Source organism: Schistocerca gregaria, chromosome 1 (assembly GCF_023897955.1).
Source record: "Schistocerca gregaria isolate iqSchGreg1 chromosome 1, iqSchGreg1.2, whole genome shotgun sequence".
Taxonomy (NCBI): Eukaryota; Metazoa; Arthropoda; class Insecta; order Orthoptera; family Acrididae; genus Schistocerca; species Schistocerca gregaria.
Genome location: NC_064920.1, coordinates 240,543,338 through 240,565,280, shown reverse-complemented (window position 1 = coordinate 240,565,280; position 21,943 = coordinate 240,543,338). Strand labels below are relative to the sequence as shown.

The following is a 21,943-nucleotide window of genomic DNA, read 5'->3' as shown; positions in this document are numbered from 1 at the left end:
AGGCCGGCAGTACACCCGTGGATATTTTGATTATCAAATACGCCAGGAGAAACTCAAGAACCACAATTTTATATCTGCCGGTGTGGATACACATTTAAATTTCTTCACTTTTCTTGATTTGAGTTTAATATCTGTGGCTTTGTCATTGCACATTTTCTCAAAATTATTTAGGAGAATTTTGTCTGTACATGTTGTTGTTGTTGTTGTGGTCTTCAGTCCTGAGACTGGTTTGATGCAGCTCTCCATGCTACTCTATCCTGTGCAAGCTTCTTCATCTCCCAGTACCCTCTGCAACCCACGTCCTTCTGAATCTGCTTAGTGTAGTTATCTCTTGGTCTCCCTCTACGATTTTTACCCTCCACGCTGCCCTCCAATACTAAATTGGTGATCCCTTAATGTCTCAGAACATGTCATACCAACCGATCCCTTCTTCTAGGCAAGTTGTGCCACAAACTTCTCTTCTCCCCAATCCTATTCAATACTTCCTCATTAGTTATGTGATCTACCCATCTAATCTTCAGCATTCTTCTGTAGCACCACATTTCGAAAGCTTCTGTTCTCTTCTTGTCCAAACTACTTATCGTTCATGTTTCACTTCTATACATGGCTACACTCCATACAAATACTTTCAGAAATGACTTCCTGACACTTAAATCTATACTCGATGTTAACAAATTTCTCTTCTTCAGAAACGCTTTCCTTGCCATTGCCAGTCTACATTTTATATCCTCTCTACTTCGACCATCATCAGTTATTTTGCTCCCCAAATAGCAAAACTCCTTACTACTTTAAGTGTATCATTTCCTAATCTAATTCCCTCAGCATCACCCGACTTAATTCGACTACATTCCATTACCCTCGTTTTGCTTTTGTTGATGTTCATCTTATATCCTCCTTTCAAGACACTATCCATTCCGTTCAACTGTTCTTCCAAGTCCTTTGCTATCTCTGACAGAATTACGATGTCATCAGAGAACCTCAAAGTTTTTATTTCTTCTCCATGGATTTTAATACCTACTCCGAATTTTTCTTTTGTTTCCTTTACTGCTTGCTCAATATACAGATTGAATAACATCGGGGAGAGACTACAACCCTGTCTCACTCCCTTCCCAACCACTGCTTCCCTTTCATGTCCTTCGACTCGTACAATTGCCATCTGGTTTCTGTACAAATTGTAAATAGCCTTTCGCTCCCTGTATTTTACCCCTGCCACCTTCAGAATTTGAAAGAAAGTGTTCCTGTCAACATTGTCAAAAGCTTTCTCTAAGTCTACAAATGCTAGAAATGTAGGTTTGCCCTTCCTCAATCTAGCTTGTAATATAAGTCGTAGGGTCAGTATTGCCTCACATGTTCCAGTATGTCTACGGAATACAAACTGATCTTCCCCGAGGTCGGCTTCTACTAGTTTTTCCATTCGTCTGTAAGGAATTCGCATTAGTATTTTGCAGCTGTGACTTCGGTAATTTTCACATCTGTCAACACCTGCTTTCTTTGGGATTGGAATTATATTCTTCTTGAAGTCCGATGGTATTTCGCCTGTCTCATACATCTTGCTCACCAGATGGTAGAGTTTTGTCAGGACTGGCTCTCCCAAGGCCTTCAGTAGTTCCAATGGAATGTTGTCTACTCCGGGGGCCTTGTTTCAGCTCAGGTCTTTCAGTGCTCTGTCAAACTCTACACACAGTATTGTATCTCCCATTTCATCTTCATCTACATTCTCTTCCAATTCCATAATATTGTTCTCATGTATAGACCCTCTATATACTCCTTCCACCTAACTGCTTTACCTTCTTTGCTTAGAACTGGGTTTCCATCTGAGGTCTTGATATTCATACAGGTGGTTCTCTTTTCTCTAAAAGTCTCTTTAATTTTCCCGTAGGTAGTATCTATCTTACCCCTAGTGAGATAAGCCTCTACATCCTTACATTTGTCCTCTAGCCATCCCTGCTTAGCCATTTTGCTCTTCCTGTCGATCTCATTTTTGAGACTTCTGTATTCCTTTTTGCCTGCTTCATTTACTGCATTTTTATATTTTCTCCTTTCATCAATTAAATTCAATATTTCTTCTGTTACCCAAGGATTTCTACTAGACCTTGTCTTTTTACCTACTTGATCCTCTGCTGCCTTCACTACTTCATTCCTCAGAGCTACCCATTCTTCTGCTACTGTATTTCTTTCCCCCATTCCTGTCAATTGTTCCCTTATGCTCTCCCTGAAACTCTGTACAACCTCTGGTTCTTTCAGTTTATCCATGTCCCATCTCCTTAAATTTCCACCTTTTTGCAGTTTCTTCAGTTTTAATCTACAGGTCATAACCAATAGATTGTGGTCAGAGTCCACATCTGCCCCTGGAAATGTCTTGCAATTTAAAACCTGGTTCCTAAATCTCTGTCTTACCATTATATAATCTGTCTGATACCTTTTAGTATCTCCAGGCTTCTTCCATGTATACAGCATTCTTTTATGATTCTTGAACCAAGTGTTGCCTATGATTAAGTTGTGCTCTGTGCAAAATTCTACCAGGCGGCTTCCTCTTTCATTTCTTTGCACCAGTCCATATTCACCTACTACGTTGCCTTCTCTCCCTTTTCCTACAACCGAATTCCAATCACCCATGACTATTAAATTTTCATCTCCCTTCACTATCTGAATAATTTCTTTTGTTTCATCATACATTTCTTCAATTTCTTCGTCATCTGCAGGGCTAGTTGGCATATAAACTTGTACTATTGTAGTAAGTGTGGGCTTCGTATCTATCTTGGCCACAATAATGCGTTCACTATGCTGTTTGTAGTAGCTTACCCGCATTCCTATTTATTATTAAACCAACTCCTGCATTACCCCTATTTGATTTTGTGTTTATAACCCTGTAGCCACCTGACCAGAAGTCTTGTTCCTCCTGCCACCGAACTTCACTAATTCCCACTATATCTAACTTTAACCTATCCATTTCCCTTTTTAAATTTTCTAACCTACCTGCCCAATTAAGGGATATGACATTCCATGCTCCGATCCGTAGAACGTCAGTTTTCTTTCTCCTGATAACGACATCCTCTTGAGTAGTCCCCGTCCGGAGATCCGAATGAGGGACTGTTTTGCCTCCGGAATATTTCACCCAAAAGGAAGCCATCATCATTTAATCATACAGTAAAGCTGCATGCCCTCAGGAAAAATTACGGCCTTAGTTTTCCCTTGCTTTCAGCCGTTCGCAGTACCAGCACAGCAAGGCTGTTTTGGTTATTGTTCCAAGGCCAGATCAGTCAATCATCCAGACTGTTGCCCCTGCAACTACTGTACATAACAGATATGTATTCTAATGTACATGACAGAGTGTTATACAGCAAACATTTACAATTAGCATCAATGACTGCAGAGTTAATTAGTCTTCTGAAACTTAGATTGTGCGCAACTGTCAGATGCTTTCCACTTGCTAAGAACTGCTGCAGGTACATCTCCAGTAGTAAAGACACCATGTGCCCTGCTGGCGCTACAGTAAAGACTGTCTCCTCAGTGGACAAGGTTAGTCAACCACTGTTCTGCCCTTTTACAAAATCGTAAGAAGAGTACATTTCATTGTCTTCATCTAATTGCAACCATGCAATGCGTGTATCACATGTACACTTCTGTAAAGTTTTCATAACCTCCAATGTAAGTTAAAAGATGTGAAGTATCAAAGGTTATGTCATATAATTTGAAACTGTCTTCACAAAAAAGATCTATAGACTACAAGTCAGGCGACAGGCAAAAAACCATGGCGCATCAAGGGCATAAAAATATCAGCCAGAAAAAAGAAAACTGTATACAATATCCAGAAAATCTAGTGATCCTCTCCAGCTTAACTATTATAAGACATACTGTAAATTTTTAACAAACGTAATTAGTAAATCAAAGGGTATGTGCATAACTTCTGAAATTAGCTGTTTAAATAGTAAAATCAGAACGATTTGGAATATAATAAAGAGGGAAAAAGGAAATTGATCATCTGACAATGTAAGAACTTCTGTCCTAAAAATCAATGTTTCAAAAACAGTTGATTCTAAACAGATACTAGATACATTTAACAACCATTTTTTAACCATCACTTCTTGAATAGGTTGCAATGGTGTCTAACTAAAGCTGCAGATAATCTGAAACTGAACCTCCCCAAAATTTCTAATGATATAAATGTATCACCCATAACCATTAATCAAATAAAAAGAAATACTTCACTCACTAAAAAATAAAAGATTTTGAGGTATAGATAACATCTTTAACAAACTGTTAATAGCCTACAGTAATGAAGTACGTGTAGCATTAGCTCACATTTGCAATACAACTCTTTGCCATTGTAAGACCTCTTCACAAGTCAGGCGATGCTACAGATGTAGTAAATTATCGTCCTGTCTCTGTGTTATCAACATTTTCAAAGGTTCTTGAAAAAGCGGTGTAAAACAGGATTGTGCCCTGCTTGGATAACGATAATATTATTAACGACAAAAAGATTGGTTTGCAAAAAGGGGTTCTGACAGAGCGAGCCATATACTCATTCACAAATGATACCTTGGAGTCTATTAAGAGTAAGAAGTCACCAGTTGGTGTCTTCTGTGACCTTTCCAAGCTTTTGATTGTGTAAAAGCACGAGATACTCTTGGAGAAGGTATATCATTATGGAATCAAAGAGCCTATAGGTAATTGGTTAAAATCATATCTCAAAGATAGGAAATAAAGGTGGTCCTACATGGCTGCAACAATGGATATCTTAACACTTTGTCATCTGCACGTCTCATGCAAATTTATTTGCCTCGTGCCAACAGTGCTAATTCGCATTACTTGGATTGTCGCTGGCCATTCTTGACATTATCAGCACATTGCAAATTGTTAAGTTTTACTAATCTCATCGTTAGTTTTCATAAATTCGCAACCCTGTTCCCCTATTTTCATGAAATTTCGAAGATGTACATATGTAAATAAATACAAAATTTGTTTGTTTCATATATTTGTTTATTTGCATTGTCTTTGGTACCTAGTACTTCTCTTTCTTATGGTATGCAGAAAAACAGTCTCTAAGATGTAACGCAACTCTACAAGACTTGCACATTAAGTTTGTTGTTCTCCTTGTTTGTTTTTGGAACATATATGACAGTTCCTTCGTTTTCATTTATTCGTTTCAGAAATAGTTGTTGATGTCGTTATATGTGACTGGAATGTCTGTCAACCGGATCAGGATGAGAAGTATGTGATGTATTGGCAATCTCCAAGCTTTGCTCAGAAGCAGGTACATGGTCTTTTATCCATGAACCAGACACTTTATAGGAAAATCGTGAAATCAGAGACTCTTGGGTTCTGTATTGAAATATTGAAGTGTATGGAATGCATTAAATAATGAGCAATTAAAGAGGTACATGCAAACCTTTCATGACCATTTAAAAGTTTTTCTGTATATAGGCTAATAACACAAACATTGGTCTGCCCAATCCACTCCTTTTATGTATCTGTTGTAGTCTAATACACTTTCAGGTATTTTATAGTGTAACTGGTTTTTCTACATTTTCTTTCAGTGTCAAAGTGACATTATGTATTGTAAAGATCATTTGTATCATTTTAGTTTCTGAAGCTCTCCTTACCTGTGGGAGTACTTCACGTTTCTGTTGATGACACGCTTCTAACACATTGACTTTTGCACACTTTAATTTTTCCAGAATCCTCTATTTCACAGTATTGTTCCACAAACTCAAATGTTCTTTTGTGATAACTTCTCTGCAAGTTCTACACTGTTATAATAACTAGCCATGTAGAGGATGGCACTTTCCATAAAAGGTGTCAATAGTTCCGTCACTGATTCTGCTAAAGCCTTTCCAGCGCCGGACTATATCTTGAAAGAGGAAAAGTATCCTGTACTCGAATCACACAGCATCCAAATGAGTATGCGATATTTCGTAATTTTTATTGGATTGTAAACTTTAAATTTTAACCGTCCATGCCATGGTATCATTCCTTCATCTATTGAGATGTTTGGACTTAGATTAAAAGTTTTTTTTTAAATGTTTTGGAAAAATAATCAATTACGAATTGCGCTTTGAAAATCCGGTCGACATTATTTGGTTTACTGTGATTGTCGGAAAAATGTAAAAGTGATAATATTTGTCTGAATCAGTTGTGGGACATCGTTTTGCGAAATGTTGGTGTATCTATCAACGGATTTGTTGACCAAAAATCATCGATCCTTGCTTTTTTTTCCAATTCCCATAAGGATAGCTAGCCCAAACCATTTTCTAAGTTTGGGCCCCATTACATGACAAATTTGGCGTTTTTTATCCTGTTTCCTTCTATTGTAATTTTGACTGTAGTATTTGTTGGTTTCGTTGCTAATATATTCAAATAGATCGTTCCCAATATGTAATTCTATGATATCCTCGATGCTCTGTGTATGTTTCGGAAATATGTTTGGACCCAGTGATCCTTCAAATATATTATTGGTCCTCAGTAAATCAAAGTCTGACCACTATGCACTGGCTTCTTAGTCTGATTCATCCGATTCAGGTGGAAACCATAGCGTTCGCCGAATTCCTCTTGGACGTATTATTGTTACCTAAACAGAACACCAACAGAATGCAAAAGATACTAAAGTGCTGTCGCCGGCCACTGCGCAATACTATGCACAAGACACCACTGTGGTGTCACCGGCTGGTGATCGCTAAATCCCGCACGACACGACTGTGGTGTCGCCAGATGGCATAGTGTTAATGCAGTGGCTTCTGAATGGGGTAAAATAGAGCATGGGGTTCCCCAGGGATCTGCCCTTGGGCCCTTTCTGTTTTTAATATACTTTAATGATTGTAAAAAATGTAAATTCAAAATTTTTTCTGATGATACAAATGTGTTAGATATACATTCGCTACTGATCTAGAGACTTATGTTAATGACATAGTCAGAGAATTTACAGCTTGGTTTACAATTAATATTAAAAAAAAATAATTTTATTCAGTTCCATACTAAACATAAAAATTCAAAAAAGTTTATCTTTGGACATGACATCCAGGTACTACAACAGGTGCACTTCACTAAATTCCTGAGGGTTCATATTGACAGTAGGCTGAACTGGGAACACCATGTGTCCCTGACTCTAAAAAAGCTGTCATCAGCAACTTTTGCTTTAAGAATCATCGCTCATCTTGAGGACATCACCATTTTAAATCAGCTTATTTTGGGTTGTTCCACTCATCAATGAGTTGTGGCATAATCGTCTGTGGGTAATTCACCAGTCTCATAAAAATCCTAACAGCTCAGAAGAGAGCAGTTAAATTATGTAAGGGGTTTATCCACGAAACTCATGAACAAAATTCCTCTCTTAGTTAGGAATACTGACAACAACAAATCAGTAGATATACTCTCTGATGAGCTTTTCAATAAAAACTATAGTCGGTATGAAAGAAATTGTTCATACAACAAGTATAACACTGGAGGTAAAGATTATCTCCATTTTGAACTAAAAAAATTTGTCACTTGTACAGAAAGGAGTAAAGTATGTTGCTACTAAGACTTTTAATGCACTGCTTAATTATGTAAAATGTACAAGAGAAAATGAAATGCTGTTCAGATGCCCATTAAAGAAATATCTGCTTGACCATCCACAGAACACCTTATATGAATTCCTTTCCAGAAATAATTAAAAGTTCCCACATACACTTTTAATGCACTTCTTCAAGGAAAAGATATATGTTGTTATTAGATGAAAGATACAATACTACAATATCTTAATGTTAGAAACTGAATTAGAATACTAGATAAATGTCAATTAGAAAATAAGAAAAATTGATACTTACTACTATTTATATTGTTGGATATGTTATTATTATTCTGTAGTATTAATTGTATTTATTTAATTGTATTGACATGTTCCACATCCAAGTGAATTACTTGCATGTACGGATCCATGGCATATCCATATCAAATAAAATAAAAATAAAAATAAAATAAAATAGTGTAAAGCTTAAATTCATCAGATCTGAAAACATATGTATATCAACATTCTCATCTTTACATTGATGAGCAGGAATTAAGGTTTTCAGATGTACATTTCTATTTTTGGCAGCAAACAGTGCATCATTCTTAAATCTAAATTTCCTCTCATTTTCTAAAACCTGAACAAAGCTGATGTAATAATTGGCACCATTCAGATGCCGGTAGGCTCTAAACTGACTCTCTAACTTATCAGACTGAAGTTTGGCTAGCAGAATATTATCCATCTGATAACTGTCAAGTAAGTAGAGAATTTCTTCCAGGGAGGATTCTGTAATCAAAGTTAAAGATTAAAATGTTTGTGCAGTTAAAGCAACATTTGATGAGACAGACTATCTCCAAATTTTAAGCCAGTGAAGCATAGCATTGAAAAACTTCAACGGATTTATAGAGGTGATTCTTATAGCTCCTCTGTATGGATCATTGAACCTCTGGACTTTAAATTCACTTCTAACATTAAAAATTTTCCTCCAGTTTACAATGATTTGAAGGAAGATAACAGTCTCATTTATATCTTCAGAAATGTTAGGGAAGTCTTACATTGTATGTTTCAGTGCTGCTACATTATTGTCATTGAATAGTCTCAGCGCTATTTTATCATTTTGCTTTTATGTAGATGAAGAATATGAACCATTGGTTGAAAGTATGTGGCCATATCTGACCAATGAGGTTTTTCTTTCTGATATAGAAGTTCCATATGCCTGCACTGTGCTGACAACATGACAGAATGGTTAGTCATATCTGGAAAATGTTGTGTCTTGTTCACATTTCTTTCTGTTTCCAGTTAATTCTGATGGATTTCAGTATGTGCATAGTGTCAAACTCGTAAAACAGCTTCCTAGAAGTATCCAGCGGATGTATAATGCTAGGTTCCAAGATTTTTTTGTACTGAAGAATTCATAAGCGTTTCTGTTCACATTATTATTATCTGCTGAAAGGCTGACAACTCTGAATCCAGTACTTTCTACTATGGTCAATACTTTTTCTGTTGAAGACTTTAACTGTTCTGCTGTCATATTGGCAACTGGTACTATAGCTACAACATCAACATATTTGGACAAAAGAGAGGAAGTACTTGAGCTGTCTTGGCACATGTCTCAGCAAAAAAAAAACACTGCTTCCATATTTTTCACCACACTTAACAGAAATCTGAGGCTGAACATAAATCTCATACATTAACAGAGAGACCCACAATTCATGTATCTTTATACAATTAACTGTTTTTTCAGGTACTGACATCTTTCTAATGGCGAATTGACTAGCTGATAATTGAAAATAAGCTTCTGAAGGGTATGTAGGCGTGGAAGAAAAATAGCATCACATTTCTGTGGGGAGCATTATAAGCCGAAACTGAATGAACATATAAACAGCAACCAAGTATCATGGTTTTTTTTCCAAAATGCCTGTAGCTTTTTGGCATTTGTGACAGGTTAAATTGTTCTACCCCAAATTTTAAATATTCATTTTTTTTCATAATTGGATGTTCTTTGCAGACACTGGATGGCACGTTCTGAATTATTTAGTATATTTGGAACTATTTCCTTTTTCTCCATTTGTAACATAACAGTTTCTAAAGTGTTTACAGAGTTAAGTACCTTTGGTTAATCTAAAAAGGCCTTGACAACAAGTTTATCGGTGCCAGCATTTAATTTACAGTGTAGCTGAAATAAGAATTTATTGTTATGAAGGAAGTGACACAAGGAACTCCACTGGCAGGTACTAACAGACAAATAGGCATTTTATCAACTTCCTTCATTACAGACCATATATTGCTGTTAATGTTTCTGTTTTCTACAAGTTAAGTTATGTCACCCTGACTTTCCAATTAATCATGCCGAAGATAGCACTTATGCATTTCAGTACTCTCCCAAATAGGTTTTTGCATGTTGTCTCTTTCTATAGCTGCAGGGCATTTTACTTTCGCCACAGATTTCGAACAGTGCGATGGTGTGTTTGGAAATATTGTGAGCACAGCATCATCTGTTAGTTTAGGGATTACTCTTGGAAAAACTTTTAATTCTCCTTTGCCCATAATTTTTTCCACTCTAATTACATACGACTCATCGAAATGTTTTATGCAAACACCAGCTTGTTTCACTTTGAAAAAGTCTGTTGGAATGTGTCTAAGCCAAACATCTCATGGGAAGGAAAATATAGTTGTTCTTTCTGTTTCCGTTTTGTAACTGGATCTGCACCCAAAGCAGCTCTTGCAAGCAGCTACTATGATGTTTGTTCAAGGCTTATTTTACTGCTACCTCGCTACTGTAAATTCAGAACTTTAAATGCAGATAATTTCAACTTTTACTTACTTCGCATACATATAATAACATACACTTCAGTATGGAAATCTTCTTGGAATGGCATACTATTTCAGACACACTATATCAGTGACTTGTATTCCACATGGTAATAAGCTTAAAGCTCACACTGAAATAAATAGATGGCTACGTGAAGTCTGTAAGGGTAATATGAGTGTTTCTGAGCATTACATTAGCACACATTTTGCATATAAAATCTTGTGAGATAGTTGGATGACTTTGTGTGCCATGAGGTTGCCCTCAGTTGCTGACATCACAAAAATGGATGCCTGAGGCCACACCTGTGGTGTACCAGCTGCTGAACTTATGAAAACCTCACCAATGTGAGGGTCTGGTATGGGACCAGCTTCTGCCCTTTGAGCACTTCGCCTGTCAGACTGCAAGCTGCCTACAGTGCAGCTGGGGGAGGCATTTCCCTCACTGCCACTTAACCGCTAGACATCATCAGCCACCATGCTGGTTGGGCCCTGGTGGGTGACAAGGGCCATGCTGCTCAGCATCGAACATCTAACATTGGCTGTAGCACCCAAGCACATGACATGGGCACTACGAATAAGCAGGAGGGCACATAGCCTGCCTAAACTGGAGGCCCAGGTGGGCATGCCCACTACTTCACTGGCTGGCAGACCCCACCCCACTGTGGAGATAACCATCCACGACCAAGGGCAACACTTGTCACGAGTGCGACTGGGTCGTCAGCACAGTCTTCAACTGCCTGCACTGGCATGTGTGCTGGGCGACCATGAGGACGAAAGTTGTGCTGTACACTGCTGCTGGAATGAAACACTTGTTAATGTTACCAGTGTTTCACTGTGCACCCCAACATAAATTAGCCCTCTACTGCACCATTGCTCTCATTCATCCTGATGCATACCTATTGTGAATAGGCCGGGTCACTACAATAATTTGTGTAAGATGCAGAACTCATACGAAAATAGTTTATGACATCTTTTATTTCATGGTTAAGATTTTAGTCAGTAAATTAACATACGACATGTATTCTTCGGATTATTTTCTCGTTTTCCTTATGTTGTACTGTTTACCAACTGTAGCTGAAATATTTGTCTCACCTGCTGTTGTTTATAAGCCAAAGCTAAAATATTTGTGGTGCATGCTTTGTGTGTTCAACACCTAAACCTAGTAAAATTGATTGTCAGCTCACATTCCTACACTAATAGTGAAACAGTAAAACTGCCATGTCTATCTGTTTAACCATGTTAACCTCCAAACCCACTAGACGAATTTTCAGGGGGAGTTCCTAGGGGCAATGTATACGCTTTATATCATAAAATCAGAACACAGGAAAAAATAATCGTTACTTAAAGTTTTATCTAAAGTTCTCTGCTCCAGATAATAGTTCGGATGTTCAATCATTACAGCATAGTGCAAAAGAACCAATAGATTGCGCTGTTAGTTTCGTAGTACACCAAAGAACCAACAACACATGGCACTGTTAGATTTTTTTAGCTCAGTGATAGATGTACTTTGGCGAAGTACAATCTAACAGAAAATTTACTTGAGGTGGATAAACGGATTAACTGATTTTGCTTTGTGTACCAAACGCTTAAAAACATTGCTTCTTTCGATAAGTTTAATTTATATTCTTTTCTAGGAAAAACGAATTTATTAAGTTTGCTTAGTGATTTGGGTACTTCCTCATTACATTTGGATTTCGTTTTGTTTAGTAATAAAAGTGTCTAGAAAGTGGTCGAGTCGTTCTGAATACACCAGAATGGTTAAAAGATTGAGGATTATGTGGTCTCAAGAGTCCAATGAAGATCGTGAGGTGATACTTGCTCCAGCTGGAAAACATCGGCTTTAACCCATTCTTTGGAAACACCTTCCAAAAGTGAGGCTCGACGTAACTCTGATTAACAATATCATTCGTTACCTCGCTCTTCAGAACCCTTCACTCATCAGAGATTTAAAGTTACGTCTCTCCAACGTAACATCATAGAAGAGGACATTTTGAAGAGAAGTGGTGCAGTTGAGTAAGTTTTTACGTCCGTAAAAAAAAAAAAAAGTATGTTGAAGATACTGCAAACTAATGTCGAAATATTGAATATGTGCAGGCCCCTTAACAGCGCTCGTGAAGTGACCCTTCTTGTGGTACCTATAACTGAACATCACCCAGCAGCTCATGTTTATGTGGCTCCCCTAAATAGCTTAAGGGAAATGAATAGCGGTGGTTCCCTGAACTACACATGACTGATTTCATTCGGCATAATAGTATTACACAATGTTGCAGTCTGACTTTGATGATTCTGTTCCATCGAGACATTAAAACTTATCCTTTTTCTTTCCATCATATACAGCAGTCGCCCTATTACAGTTCCCTGAAGTTACTACTGTATCTGTGGATGATTCAGTATTCAAGATAACATACTGTGTTATCTTTGTCAGTAAGTCAACTTGGCAGATATTGTCTAGGGACAATTTTTAGAAGTTGTCTGTGCTTCCGAATTCACTCAACCACTGCTACGCAGGGTGTATAGAAACACTTGTCCTAAATTTTAGGAATTTATTATTGACGTCAAAATACTACAAAAAGTTTGTATGAACATGGGTCCCAAAATCCTTCAGCAGAGAGTAAACTAATTACCTTTAATGCCTCCTGGTCGTGAACTTTATCTCAAATGTGCGGATTTATTTACCTTCTTGTTTGTACTTGTTTATAGAGTTAACTTTGTTTTCTGATCGTCGCTTATTGTGTTATAGCGTAACTTACATCACAACTACTTCACAACGATGTATTCAGTATTTAAAACGGCCGATACACACTACATGCACTGCCTAGTAGATGGGAATGTGGACGCAGCACTTCTGCCTTACGCTGAACTTTACTTTGGGAGACAAGAAGGTTTATATGACTCTACTAACGCTAGTGAGAGACAGGCTCATTTGAAAAGGAAAGCTATGGATGATGGGAGACCACACGGTGTACTAAAGGCTGAGCTCAAAGAATGGGTTGTGTGTACTGTGCATGAATTTCTGTCAGATGAACACAAGGAGAACTGCTGGAAGAGAATATGCCAATCTCATGGCGATATAGAACGTTCTGCATAAACATGTTGTGTGAACGTTCCACCTTCATTGGGTGTAAGGATCAAATAAAGTAGACTTTAGGCCAAGAATAACTTTCTGTCAACGGATGTTAGGACAGTGCACAATGTTTCTGCAGTTATTAGCGTGTAGCTTATTCATTGATGCGCCTGGCTTTTGATTAATGGTGTCTTTAATTATCATATCACTCACCTCACGGTTTATGGTACCATCACCAAGTGCAACCAAACAAATATCAACATAGTTTCAGCCCCGAAGTGAAGGGGGGAATCATTCGTGATCATTTCATTGGCCGCTACTTATGTACGCATCATGCTACTGGACAAAGGTATCTACAGTTTATCAGACAAGATTTGCTTAATTTACTTGAAGATGTACCTCTAGACGTCTTCCAGTGAATGTGGTTTATGCACAATGATACTCCTCGCTTCACTTTACATGGATAGTTCACCATTATTTCGATAACCATTTTCTGAAAAGGTGGATTGTTCGAGGGGAATCCATTGCATGGCCTGTCCTGTAGTCAGACTTGAACCAATGATTTTTTCCTTTTGGGACACTAAAAATAGTTGGTGTATTCAATTCCCGTAGTGAGTGAGTGTGTCCAAAATGGAGTGCGTTAAGTATGGAACACAACAGGAGTTTTCCACAACATACAGAAGTGTATGAAATGCAGGCACAAGGGATGCATGAAAGCTGGACGTGGTTACTTCGAGTAATTTTTGTAAATGTAAACGGTTTTTGGTAATGTATCATTTTTCTGTCACGAATAATAAATCATTTGATACATGTTAATGTGTTTATCAAATGCATCATTTTTGTCTCATGAATAATAAATCATTCCATACGTTTCTAATGAAGGATTTTTGGACAAATGTCACATGAACATTTTGTGTTGTTTAAATGTCTAGAATAAATCCATAAAATTTCTGACACGTGTTTTAAGACCCTGCATATGGCTCTAGGTATTAGTTGGGTTTCACATTGTTGATATCCTCACAAGCTATGCTTATGGCTATGGGGTTGTCTTTTGTTCCAGATAGGTCATTGTGTTTACACCTAGAATATGTGTTAGAATAATGCAACAAATGGATCTGTGTGAGGTAGGAAATACACTCCTGGAAATGGAAAAAAGAACACATTGACACCGGTGTGTCAGACCCACCATACTTGCTCCGGACACTGCGAGAGGGCTGTACAAGCAATGATCACACGCACGGCACAGCGGACACACCAGGAACCGCGGTGTTGGCCGTCGAATTGCGCTAGCTGCGCAGCATTTGTGCACCGCCGCCGTCAGTGTCAGCCAGTTTGCCGTGGCATACGGAGCTCCATCGCAGTCTTTAACACTGGTAGCATGCCGCGACAGCGTGGACGTGAACCGTATGTGCAGTTGACGGACTTTGAGCGAGGGCATATAGTGGGCATGCGGGAGGCCGGGTGGACGTACCGTCGAATTGCTCAACACGTGGGGCGTGTGGTATCCACAGTACATCGATGTTGTCGCCAGTGGTCGGCGGAAGGTGCACGTGCCCGTCGACCTGGGACCGGACCACAGCGACGCACGGATGCACGCCAAGACCGTAGGATCCTACACAGTTCCATAGGGGACCGCACCGCCACTTCCCAGCAAATTAGGGACACTGTTGCTCCTGGGGTATCGGCGAGGACCATTCGCAACCGTCTCCATGAAGCAGGGCTACGGTCCCTCACACCGTTAGGCCGTCTTCCGCTCACGCCCCAACATCGTGCAGCCCGCCTCCAGTGGTGTCGCGACAGGCGTGAATGGAGGGACAAATGGAGACGTGTCGTCTTCAGCGATGAGAGTCGCTTCTGCCTTGGTGCCAATGATGGTCGTATGCGTGTTTGGCGCCGTGCAGGTGAGCGCCACAATCAGGACTGCATACCACCGAGGCACACAGGGCCAACACCCGGCATCATGGTGTGGGGAGCGATCTCCTACACTGGCCGTACACCTCTGGTGATCTTCGAGAGGACACTGAATAGTGTACGGTACATCCAAAGCGTCATCGAACCCATCGTTCTACCATTCCTAGACCGGCAAGGGAACTTGCTGTTCCAACAGGACAATGCACGTCCGCATGTATCCCGTGCCACCCAACGTGCTCTAGATGGTGTAAGTCAACTACCCTGGCCAGCACGATCTCCGGATCTGTCCCCCATTGAGCATGTTTGGGACTGGATGAAGCGTCGTCTCACGCAGTCTGCACGTCCAGCACGAACGCTGGTCCAACTGAGGCGCCAGGTGGAAATGGCATGGCAAGCCGTTCCACAGGACTACATCCAGCATCTCTACGATCGTCTCCATGGGAGAATAGCAGCCTGCATTGCTGCGAAAGGTGGATATACACTGTACTAGTGCCGACATTGTGCATGCTCTGTTGCCTGTGTCTATGTGCCTGTGGTTCTGTCAGTGTGATCATGTGATGTATCTGACCCCAGGAATGTGTCAATAAAGTTTCCCCTTCCTGGGACATTGAATTCACGGTGTTCTTATTTCAATTTCCAGGAGTGTAGTTATGTTGATTTGTATGCAGGCTGAGTAGATGGCGAGACATTGTCCAGAACAATAAACGTCACTGTCTTTTTTGGTTTGTAGGGAAATACTTAATATTCGAAGGAAACCCAAAGCAGATGGAGCACGCCGTGCGGTGTTTTCCTCTGGTGGCGTCGGTTCTTCGCCATGACAGAGAGGTAGCCTCGTGCAACCTGCCACTGCCCCAGCAGATGGTCGATGCTGTGCAGGCATCCGCCACACGGGGGGCATCCCCTCACCCGACATTCCTCTGTGGTGTCTTCCCTCTTGAGAGCCCTGATGGACAGTCTTTAGGTAAGTTCTACCAAAATAACGATTACTGTTCACGTCAGCATGTGACTATTATGAATCACTAGTTTCCATAAATTTCAGAAGAAACTATGAAACTGGAAAGGACTCCGAAACACATAATGCTATTCCTACGAAAGTTGACGGTGTAATTACCGCAAAAATTCTGCACGAAACTTTCACGTACAGCATGGACGCCACTAGCTAAATTATTGGGGGGTACGACTTAGTACGTCAGGTATATATCACAAGGGGTTCTAAACGATAGATCCCCTAGCAAAAAGTTGAAAAATTAGGATCTAAAACCACTTTTTGGAGCATCCTGGATGCCTCAGATCGTATATTTCAATGACATTTAAAACTCCTAAAGCGTGCCACTGTAAGCCTGGATTAAAACATATTTTCGATTACTGATAAAAAATCTATATAATATTAACATTTAAATTTTTCTACAGCGTATATGTGATTATTACGTATTGTGACATAAACAGCAATGGAAACTGTAGCAAACAGTAAAGATTTTTAAACTAAATTCTGCTTCATTTTTATTGTAAATATATTAAACAACTTATTATATACAGCACTTTACTTAGTTTATTTTCCGTACATTAAAGTTACATTTAAAAACACAAACAGAAAACTATGAAAGCTAGGAATAAGAGTGCAAGTAGTTAAAAAGTCAGAAATGGTAATTAAACATGGTAGTACGGGCATATGATAAAATATTGTTAGAGGGTTCATCCTATATAGATCCAAATAGATTTCTCTTGTTGTCAAAATTGGATATAAGTATTCTAGCAACATTTCTGAAGTCTGTTCAATCCAACAGCAAATTGTGCACATTGCAAACTGCAACATAACCAAGCCTCTGCAGTTTTATTATTGAATGCATGTAGTTCTTCAGTAGCTGTAGAGCAGTAAAACTGTGTTCTGCTTCGCAGCTTGAAGCTAGACACACAAGCATAAGTCTTGCTAATGCTTCAACGTTAGCAAATAACATGTATAGGATGTAATAGGCTATATGCTATACTTGAATGAGTTTTTAAAAAAAACTGTTGATAAATTCCTATGTGCCTGGTGTTCTACTACATTTTAGTGGTAAAACTGAGTAAGTTGGAATACATTTTGTAATAAATTTTTACTTATCATCGTTCCTTTACTATTTAGAAAAAGACAGTATTGATGAACTGCCTTGATATCTCCTCATAGCATTTCTCCTGACACAAGTACTGACTGTAACGATATTATTATACTACACATGGACTTAGAGTGTCACGTGGCGTTCGATTGTTAACAGTTAGCCTACTGCCCCCATTCCCCTACAAATTACAGAAAAACGAAACAGATTCTAACTCTCTCTTTTATCGTTCGTAGTTGTACCAACTCATTTGATTAAAACTTGGACTTTAGTCTTTTTAATGAATAATATAAGCGGATTTGAGTTAGTGACATCTTGGTACATGCTGTACGGCATTAATTCTAGCTGCACAAGAGCGTTTGGATTTTGGCTGTTTAAAAAACGTTCTGCATCGGAAAATCACCTCTTTGTCATTTTGGAAATGCTTGCCACATAATGTAGTCTTCATCTGAGGAAAGAGAAGGAAATCAGTAGATGCCGTTTCAGGAGAATACGGAGATAACGCAAAACCTGAAAGCCCAAAGAAGCAACACATACAGTTGTGCACTATGCAGCAAAGCAGCGAAAGCAAAGAGATCTTCATCTCAGGTATGAGCTAAATCTAAGTCTAATTGACAAACGCATACTGAATGAAGTCAAAATTAGCCCAAGGAGAACAATGTAATATGGATTCATGAATTCGAAAGTTTGCAACTGATCTGGCAAAAGATCCTACGAAGTTTCGATCTCTGGGAGAGTCAGGAAGCGAACCGATGTAACTCAGTGAGGCTTCTGGTATCGAAACAGAAGATGACGGAGAAAATGCCGAAAGACTGAGTTCGGTCTCCCGAGATTCTATCGCATTGAAATATTGTAATACTGTTCCTGCGTTCAATAATTGTACGAACGCCGAGACGGCGCATACTTAAGTGATCACGAAATAGAAATTTAAACCTCTCATCAGTGGAAAATTATCTGGATCAGACCGGATCCCTGTGACATTCTAAGGAGAAGGAACTTGCTCCCCTTTTAGCAGCAGTTTATCGTAGGTCGTTGGAACAATGGCGAAAAAAGACACAGGTTATTCCCGTTTTCGAGAACGGTCGTCGGACAGATGTACACAACTATAGGCTTGTACACGGTCCACTCACATTGATGTGACCACCTCCTATGTTCGACGTCGATGCGAAATAATGTCCCGCAGATGACAGGTGCAGCAGTAGCAATGGAGTATACAAAGCGTGTCGCGGGGACGAGGAAAACAGTGCAGTCGTTGTTGTAACGCGGAAACGCAGCGATTTGTCTGACGTTCAAAAGGGCAAGATCATTGATTTTCAGGCCAAGTGTGGAAGCATTTCAGAACCGGCGTACGTCGCCCCCCATAATTCCAGCCCAAAACATTAGGGACCCTCCACCTTGCTGCACCTGCTGGACAGTGTGTCGAAGGCGTTCAACCTGACCGGGTTGCTTCCAAGCACGTCTCCGACGATTGTCTAGTTGAAGGCATATGCGACAGTCATTGGTGAAGAAAACGTGTTGCCAATCCTGAGTGGTCCATTCGGCATGTTGTTGGGCCCATCTGTAGCTCGCTGTATGGCGTCGTGGTTGCAAAGACGGATCACTCTATTGACGTCAGGAGTGAAATTGCACATCATGCAGACTATTGTGCACAGTTTGAGTAGTAACACGACATCCCGTGGTTGCACGAAAACCATTATTCAGCATGGTGGCGTTGCTGTCAGGGTTCCTCCGAGCCGTAATTCGTAGGTAGCGGTCATCCACTGCAGTAGACAGTTCCTGCCTCTCTGTACCTCCCCCATGCCGGAACAACATCGCTTTGGTTCACTCCGAGACGCCTGGACACTTCCCTAGTTGAGAGCCCTTCCCGGCACAAAGTAACAATGCGGACGCGATAGAACCGCGGTATTGACCGTATAGGCATGGTTGAACTAAAGGCAACACGAGCTTTGTACCTCCTTCCTGGTGGAATGTCTGGAACTGATCGGCTGTCGGACCCCCGCCATCTAATAGGCGCTGCGTTGTTTACATCTTTGGACGGGTTTAGTGACATCTCTGAACAGTCAAAGGTACTGTGTCTGTGATACAGTATCAACAGTCTACCGCAATCTTCAGGAGTGCTCGGAACTGGTGTGATGCAAAACGTTTTTTGATGTGTGTATAAAAATGGCAGTTGTGAAACCTGCCTGTCTTGGATAATTATATTACGAAAGGCACAAAACTGTCAATGCTCTACGGTATTAATTTATTTCGGTTAATCAATTTTCGGCTTACAAGTCCATCAGCTGACTTTCACTGACTATCGTTGACAAAGATGGTATAATACTGGTGCACAACATCGAAAAAGAAGTAACATATTCTCTCGACGTGAAACATGTTTTTCAATGTTATTCATCTGATTTGTACCCCTCTTTGACGATGAAAGTCACTCAAAGTTTGCTGAGTGCCCTGTAACTCAAAAACCGGTTAACAAAGTAAATTGATTATTTAGAGATCCACAATATTGTGTTATTCATTTATAATCATGAGGTTTTTCTACCAATAAGCGACGGAAGAATCAGATAACCACTCGGCAAAATTTCTGCAGACACTCACGTGTGCATGTGTAAGCTTTTAGCACAAGTGGAAACTCAGCTTTATGGAATGAAAACCTGTAACGATGTCTACAAAATGTACTGGACTGTGCAGTCAGTGCTTTGGACTGCCATTGATAATATGAATTTCAGGAAAGTGAAGTCCAAGCAAAATTTGGTCGTATAGGGCAGTCAAATGAATGCGAGACAGATGGAAAGAAAGTAAACTGTATATTATTTCAAAAGAAATCACCGTAACTGTTAATACTTTATCACACTGTGAGACAAGACGGCCAGTGCATTCATGGAAAAATGTTTGTAGAACCACGATTCTACCCAGGCATGCACATCTTCGTCTGAAGGAACTAATGGCCACTAACGTCTTTCTTTGAGGCTCCAAAACTATGGAAATCGCTTGGAGAGGAATGGGGACTGTATTTAGGATGTGTAGGGGCTTCTCAGCGCAACTTCTTCTGTGTAGTCTAAACAACCTTGACAACTTGTGCGTCTGCCCAAATTTTTCCATAGAGGCATTATCTGTCTTGTCTCACAGTGCGATAAATGTATGAACAGTTACGACGACTACTTTTGAAATAAATAACAGTTTAATTACTTTTTTTCCATCTGCCTCTTTTCATTTGCCTGCCCCTTACACTTTGTTGTCTGATACATTAGGAATACTCTCAAATACTGGGTGGTTACAATTAAATTGCAGCTACTCGCAGAGAACCAGTCTGGGCTGTAATTACCGTGTGGCAGTAAAACTTTTTAGATATGCTAATGCACACTGAAAAAATAGTTCCAGCTTTCGCCACCAGGTGCAAATCCTGCGCTGTACAGCATACTGTCGATGTCTCTGGTCCTCATATTGAACAAAATGTGTAAGCGGCAGTTAATAATAAAATCAACATTATGCCTTACTCACTTGTTTGACCCATTCTGCCCAGGTCACTTTCATAAATACGGAAACATTTTTAAACGTCTTCCTTGCGTTCACGGAGCCAGATTTTCACGAACTGGCCAAAATTAGAACTAATTTTTTTTCAGCTTAAATCGGTCCCACATTACCACATTAGAACATCTGCTATATTTCGCTGCTGTACAACAACTGCAGTCCACACTGGACCTCTGTGAGTAGCTGCAGCTTAATTACAACTACCTAGTGTCTTCATCAGTGGTAGAAATAAATACAAGACATGACCCAATGATGTAGTGTCTTCATCAGTGGTAGCAATAAATACAAGAGATGACCCAATGATGTACTCTGTATGTTTTCTTAGGAACTGTACGAGTGATGGTACGCCTATGGTGCATGGGCCATCGCTGTGCAAGCGATTACCAGACTCATGACTCCACCATCTGTCGTCTGGACAAGGATCTCATCTGCGCCTGTGGTCCGAACTGTAAGTACCCCACCGGCATATATACACACATGTGTGAGACAGAGAAAAACGTTTTGTGTTTAATAGCAACTCCTATTAGATGTGTACATTACCTAACTATCAGTTTAATAAGTCACAGCTGCAAAATCTTACGACTTATCTTAGAAGCTAGATTAAGGAAGGGCAATCCTACGTTTCTAGCATTTGTAGACTTAGAGAAAGCTTTTGACAATGTTGATTGGAATACTCTCTTTCAAATTCTGAAGGTAGCAGGGGTAAAATACAGAGAGCGAAAGGCTATTTACAATTTGTACAGAAACCAGATGGCAGTTATAAGAGTCGAGGGACATGAAAGGGAAGCAGTAGTTGGGAAAGGAGTGAGACAGGGTTGTAGTCTCTCCGCGATGTTATTCAATCTGTATATTGAGCAAGCAGTAAAGGAAACAAAAGAAAAATTTGGAGTAGGTATTAAAATCCATGGAGAAGAAATAAAAATGTTGAGGTTCGCCGATGACATCGTAATTCTGTCAGAGACAGCAAAGGACTTGGAAGAGCAGTTGAACGGAATGGATAGTGTCTTGAAAGGAGGATATAAGATGAACATCAACAAAAGCAAAACGAGGATAATG

At 39.7% G+C, this 21,943-nt stretch overlaps 1 protein-coding gene across 3 annotated transcripts in view; it reads left to right on the top strand.

Annotated features, from left to right (window-relative positions):
- The window catches only part of LOC126338717 (uncharacterized), a 136,531-nt gene that overhangs the window by 18,361 nt on the left and 96,227 nt on the right, over positions 1-21,943 (top strand). For all 3 annotated transcript variants that reach the window (XM_050001576.1, XM_050001577.1, XM_050001578.1), the window contains 2 exons: positions 16,000-16,230; positions 21,213-21,335. In XM_050001576.1, coding sequence (XP_049857533.1) covers positions 16,000-16,230; positions 21,213-21,335 — 354 coding nt within the window. The remainder of the gene's footprint in view (positions 1-15,999; positions 16,231-21,212; positions 21,336-21,943) is intronic.